General features: G+C 63.5%; 2 protein-coding genes across 2 annotated transcripts; both read right to left on the reverse strand.

Annotated features, from left to right (window-relative positions):
- Positions 1-1,475: 1,475 nt before the first annotated feature.
- H696_03943 (hypothetical protein) lies at positions 1,476-2,021 on the reverse strand (the record flags this gene model as incomplete). Its single annotated transcript, XM_009497812.1, has 1 exon — positions 1,476-2,021. One exon carries the CDS (start codon positions 2,019-2,021, stop codon positions 1,476-1,478), a length of 546 nt encoding a protein of 181 aa, XP_009496087.1.
- Positions 2,022-2,204: 183 nt separating this feature from the next.
- Positions 2,205-6,359, reverse strand: H696_03944 (hypothetical protein; the record flags this gene model as incomplete). The annotated part of the gene is made up of 2 exons (XM_009497813.1): positions 6,306-6,359; positions 2,205-6,169 (listed from the first exon to the last, which is right to left on the reverse strand). Exon 2 carries the CDS (start codon positions 6,153-6,155, stop codon positions 2,205-2,207), a length of 3,951 nt encoding a protein of 1,316 aa, XP_009496088.1. The 5' UTR covers positions 6,156-6,169; positions 6,306-6,359.
- Between the last annotated feature and the right edge of the window lie 13 nt (positions 6,360-6,372).

Here is a 6,372-nt window from a genome sequence, read left to right on the forward strand (position 1 = left end):
GGGGGTATGCAGCGGGCAGTGGCAGAGAGAGAGATAGATAGATAAAGAGTGTGTGGGGAGGGGAATCTTTTCGGCCATTGACAACGAGATGGGTTGGCGAGGCGCTTCCACAAATACCCGGGTATCGGCCCACACGCGGGGGGGAGGGGGGGGGGGGACCAGGCGGGCCGGAGGGCCAAGTGTGGAGGCAGGCGATCTAGGGAGACGCCATCCCCAGGCCCCGGGCCTCGCCAGCGGCTCGCGCGGAAATCCCCCCTCCGGGCACCTGCCTGGCGAACTTTGTCTGCGTGCTTTTTGTTGCCCCAGCCCCAGCCCGCCCCCCTCCCCCCCGAGCTAACGAGCGTGTGGAGCCCACATTCACAGCCGCCAGGGGACAGTGAGGAAGGAGAGAGGGTCAAGAAACTGCACACAAGCTCGCGACCAGGGAGGTGCCCAGGGCAAGGTGCAGGCAGCGGAGTTTCTCCCTCATCGAACCACACAGGGGCAAGCGTCGAGCAGGCATTGCACAAGGGCAGGGGAGGATCAAGGCATGGCTCGCAGGCGCCCTGCTGTTGGCACGCCTCGCCTCATGTATCCGGATCCGGCGAACAGCAGCCGACTCACAACCCGGCTGGCCCCAGGGGGGAGGGAGGGGGGGCACACAGAGGCGCGAGTCCCCCGGGTGCGCCCCCCCCCCCCCCCAGCCCGAGAGAAAAGGCGGGCAAAGGAGATCTCGGGCTTTTGAATCGCCCGCCCAACCACCGACGCATGTGACCCTGGGAAGGTGGCACCACTGGGCGCTCGGTTTAGTCTTAATTGAGCATGTCGCGTAGCCAAGCGTGAGTCGGTTATTTCCGTTCACAATCGGTTATGCCGGGGCGGTGCGGGGCGGGAAAATGTGGCCCGCGTCCCGGTGGGCGGCTGGAGATCCGGCGAAGGCCACAGACCAGGGAAGACTCCATGCACCTCCCTCTCCCTCTCTCCCTCTCTCCCTCTCTCTCTCTGTCTCTCTCTCTCTCTGTCTCTCTGTCTCTCTCTCTTTCGCTCCCTCTCTCTCTCGCTCCCTCTCTCTCTCTCGCTCCCTCTCTCTCTCTCCCCTGCACCCCGCCTGCGCTCCCTCCATCCACCCTTCCTGCTCCCTTCTCTTTTGTGCTGCACGCACAGCAGGGCACCACACTGTCCAAGACACACACATACACACACACACACACGGAATGCTGACCAGACTTCCGGGCACAACCTGGCCCCTCCTTGCGAGCCTGGCACATTGGCGCATGGGCCCCGGCTGGTAAAACACCGAAGATGTCTCACTGACGGGGGAGGGAAGGGCGCGCAACGAAAAGGGCGGAATCGTTTCAGCTCAAGTATATTCAATAAATGGAAAGGGGCGCAGCAACACCGGAAACACCACAAGGATATATGAAGAGGATAGTGTGGTGCTGCATCGGCATGTGCAGTGTGGGTCGAGGGGGGGGGGGAGAGAAGAAGGGCGCAGGCTAACTGGAAGGGCACGGGGTGTGTCTTCGCCTCCCGCCGCAAACACACGGCCTTCGCGAACTGGCAAAGGCGAAAGGGTGTCGAGGAGCGGGAAGGAGAGGACACGGGCAGGAGGAGGAAGGAGGGAGGGGAAGAGGGTGCCGCACAGGGGGGAGAGGACGTGCCCTCTCCCCGGCCGGCGGGTGTGAGTATGCGCCAGCGGCCGGGCCGCGGGATGCATGCAAGTTGACTCGGCTATCCGCCCTGTCGGCGAAGACCTCTGGGCCCCGAAGGAAATCTCTCACTCTGTCTCTACCCTTCACAGGCGCGCCCGGGTCTATCAGGGGGTGGGAGCATGAACGCGAGCCCCCGGCCCATCCTCCTCGTGCCGGATTGCGGGGGGAGGAGTGCGGGAAGGGAGCTTGCGAAGCGGAGAAGGAGAGAGAGAGGAGCAGAGGCCAGAGAAATGGCAGAGGGTCCTGCGGGATGTGTGCTCGGAGAGAGAGGAAAGGGAGGGGAGGAGAGGGGTGGAGGGGCAATGGCAGAGAGGGGAGTCCGCCACCCATGCCAACCGCCCACACCCCCTTTGGCCACGCACGATGCGAAAAGTGTGCGTGCCTATAGGCATCTCGTCCCTACCTGCATATGCTCTCTCTCTCTCTCTCTTGCCGGCCCTCGCTCTTCGCCCGGCGGGAGGGGGGCGAGTGGCCTCCCCCCCCCCCTCCCGAAGGAAAGGAAGGAGGGCGCCTTTACAGACCGGCCTGCTGGCTGACCAGCAGAGCGTAGAGACCATGGTTGTCCATCAGCTCGTCGTGGGTGCCGGACTCCAGGACCTGGCCATTCTCAATGACGACAATCTTGTCGGCATTGCGGATGGTCGACAGCCGGTGGGCAATGACGATGGTGGTCCGGCCCTTGGCGGCCTTGTCCAGGGCGTCCTGCACGATGGCCTCCGACTCGGAGTCCAGCGCCGAGGTGGCCTCATCCAGCAGCAGGATCGGCGGGGTCCGGACAATGGCACGGGCAATGGCCACACGCTGCTTCTGACCGCCGGACAGCTGGGCACCACGGTCACCGACACGAGTCTCGTACTTGCGCGAGAGACCCTGGATGAAGCTGTGGGCATTGGAGAAGCGCGTGGCCTGGAGGATCTCCTCATCGGTGCAATCCGGCTTGCCATAGCGCACATTCTCGCGAATGGTGCCACTGAAGAGGATGGGCTCCTGCTGGACGAGGCCGATGTTCTGCCGCAGCGAGGCGATGTTCATGTCCCGGGTGTCCATCCCATCGATGAGGATCTGGCCACCCACCGGGTCGTAGAAGCGCTCGAGCAGCTGGATCAGGGTGGACTTACCACAGCCAGACGGACCGACCAGGGCAACGGTCTGCCCCGGCTCGGCCGTGAAGCTAATCCCCCGGAGGATGGGGTTGTCCTCGCGGTTGGGGTAGTGGAAGCGAATGTCCCGGAACTCGATGCGGCCCTCCACCCGGCTGATCTTGTTGCCGGAGTCGGACAGGGCGTCGATCGGGGTCTGGCGGTCCAGAAGCTCGAAGATGGACCGGAGCGAGCGCTTGGCCTCGGCATAATCCGGGGCAAAGGAAGCCAGCTGGCCGACGGTCATGGACCCGAACACTACGGCGATGATGGCGCGGTTCATTTGGGCGAAGTCGCAATGGCCCTGATCGACCGTGACCGAGCCATACCAGAAGGCCAGGGCGAAAATCAGGAACCCAATGCACTCGGCAAAGCCGAAAGCCACGCCCGACAGGTTGGAGCTCTTGGCGCAGGAGCTGCGCGGGCCCTCGAGCGAGTCGCTGAAGTTGGTGGAGAAGGTCTCCTGCCGGTTGAGCGACACCACGGTGCGGATGTTGGAAATGCACTCCACCGCATAGAAGCCACTCTTCTCGTAGGCCTTCTTGGTGCGCTCATTGAAGCCAACCACGGCCTTGATCCGGAAGAAGCCGCCGGAAATGGAGAGCGGCATGCAGGCCGTCACCACGAGGCCAATGCGCCAGCAGGAGATCATGGCAATCAGCACACCGGAAATCAGGGTCGCCGCAATCTGCAGCATCATGGCCAAACGCGTGGTCGTGCCGCCCTGGACATAGGTGGCATCCGAGGACAGCCGAGTGGCCAGGGCACCGGTGGCATTGGCCGGCAGGTCGAACCAGCCGATGTTCTGCCGGACAATGGTCTTGAAGGCCAGCTTACGGATGCGATCGGTCAGGCGCTCGGCCGACACAAACTGCCCGACATTCAGCAGGTAGTTCGACAGCAGGGCATAGATGCCGAGACCCAGGAAGACCAGGGCCCAAGTGCGCGCGGCCTCCATCAGCTTGTCGCCGGTGAAGAAGATCATGGCATTGATCAGCTCCGTGGAGATGAAGGAGTAAGCCGAGAAGATGATGCCGGAGAAGAAGGCACCAGCCGCGGCCAGCATGACATACGGCCAGTCGTCCTTGCAATAGGAGAAAGCACGAGCAATCGGGTGCTTGATGATCGACTCGAAGAAGCCCATCTTCTGGGCAGGGACCATGTGCTCGTCCTCCACATCGATGGCCTTGGTGGGCAGGACGTCCGGAATGTCATCCTCATAGAGGGTGTTCTCCTCCTCCTGCACGGCGGCGGCGTCCTTGCCGGCGACCTGGGCCTGCTTGGCCTTGATCAGGCGCGCGGCCTCCTCGGCCATCATCTGGCGCTCGACCAGGGACTTGTACAGACCGCCCTCGGCCATCAGCTCGTCGTGGGTGCCCTTCTGCAGAACCGGACCCTTGTCGAAGGCCACAATCATGTCGGCATTGCGCACGGTCGACAGCCGGTGAGCAATGACAATCGTCGTCCGGCCCTTGGAGGCCTTGTCCAGGGCATCCTGCACCACGCGCTCCGACCGGTTGTCCAGCGCCGAGGTGGCCTCATCCAGCAGCAGGATCTTCGGGTTGGAGATCAGCGCACGGGCAATGGCAATGCGCTGCTTCTGGCCGCCGGACAGCTGGCCGCCACGCTCGCCGACCATGGTCTCGTACTTGAGCGGGAGCTTGCTGATGAAGTCGTGGGCGTTGGCCATCCGGCAGGCGGCCTCGATCTCCTCCTGGGTGGCATCGAGCTTGCCATACCGGATGTTCTCGTAGATGGTGGTGGAGAAGAGGACCGGCTCCTGCGACACGAGGGCCACATTGGACCGCAGCCAGCGGATGGACAGGTCCTTCAGGTTGTTGCCGTCCAGGGTCACCGTGCCGGAGGCCGGGTCGTAGAAGCGCTCCAGCAGGGCGATGGTGGTGGACTTGCCGCAGCCCGAGTGACCAACCAGGGCCACCGTGGTGCCGGCCTTGACCGACAAATTCAGGCCATTGAGAATCTTGGTGTCCGGACGCGAGGGATACGTGAAGTGGATGTCCCGGAACTCGATGTTGCCGACCACCCCCTCGGGCTTGAGACCCTCGTCGCTGAGGTTGTCGATCTCCGGCACACGGTCGATGACATTGAAAATGTCATACGCCGCGCCCAGGCCCTGGGCCAGGGTGGCGAAGTTCGGGGCCGCGGTACCGATGGACATGGAGCCCATCATGACGGAGAAGAAGACGACAATCACCTTACCGGCATCCAGCTCGCCGGCATTGATCCGGGTCGAGCCATACCAGAAGGCCAGGCCATAGGCACAATAGATGACCAGGAAGACCGAGCCAATGCCCAACCCGGAGGCTTGGCCCTTCTTCTCGCCACTGCGCAGAGCCGGGATCAGGGCACGCGAGTAGCGGCCAATTTCGCGGTGCTCACCGCCGAAGGCGGCCACCGTGCGCATGGCACCGAAGACCTCCTCGGCCACGGACCCGGCAATCGAGTAGGCCTTCTGGCCCTCCAGGGCGAAGGATTGGATGACCTTGCCCATGATGCCGCCACAAACCATGATCAGCGGCGTCAGGGACATGATGACCAGGGTCATCTTCCAGGAATAGGCAAAGGCCACGGCGAAGCCGGCGATGAACATGACCACATTCTGGACGATGGAGGCCAGCTTGTCGGAGATGGCATCCTGGATGAGGAAGACGTCGGAGGAAATGCGCGACGTGACGGACCCCTGCTTCTGGGTGTCGAACCAGCCCATCTCCTGGCGCATCATCGACTGGAAGTAGTGCTCGCGAATGCGGTTGGCCTGCATGTGCGAAGTGTACATGGTGGTGGCCACCTGGAAGTAGGACGTGACGAAGGCGATGCCGGCGAAGATGACAAACCAAACGGCCGACTTGGACACCTCCTTCACCAGGTCCACCGGGCCACCGAAGGAGTTGATGATGGACCCCATGATGACGGAGAAGAGCGGCTGCAGGACACCATGACCGGCGGCACACAGGAACCCGAACAGGATCATGGCCACATCGGTCTTGGTGGCATACCGGAAGAGGGTCAGCAGGCCGACCTTCGGGCCGTTGGCGGACTTGTCCTCCTCCTCGATGGGCTCATCCTCGAGGACTTCCATGTTGTAGGGCTCCTCGATCTCCTCTTCCAAGGGGAGGGGCTCCTTGCCGGAATGGCCGCCGCCGGGGGAGCCGGCGCCGCCATCGGGCAGCGAATTGGCCGACGTGTCGGAGAAGGACCCGTCGGTCGAGGGGGGGCTGTTGCCACCGGCCGGGGCGCCGGGCGCGGCGTCGGCGCGGTTGGACATCTCGATACCCGAGGAGTGCTCGGAGTCGGAGGTGGTCATGGGTGGCTGGGTGACTGTGACGAACGAGCGTGTGCATTTGATATGGTGAGTTGGGGGAGGGGCGAGGGGGGCGAGGGAGGGGGGGGGGAGGGCAATGGCAGGAGGAGGGCAGCGCATTGTCGGAAGCTGGGCGACATCCGGGAAGCGTACAGATCTCAGAAGCCGGGAGCTGTCTGCTGGCAGGCAACCAGGCGCTCTTCAGGACTTTGGGTGAAAC

Source organism: Fonticula alba (assembly GCF_000388065.1).
Source record: "Fonticula alba strain ATCC 38817 unplaced genomic scaffold supercont2.6, whole genome shotgun sequence".
NCBI lineage: Eukaryota > Rotosphaerida > Fonticulaceae > Fonticula > Fonticula alba.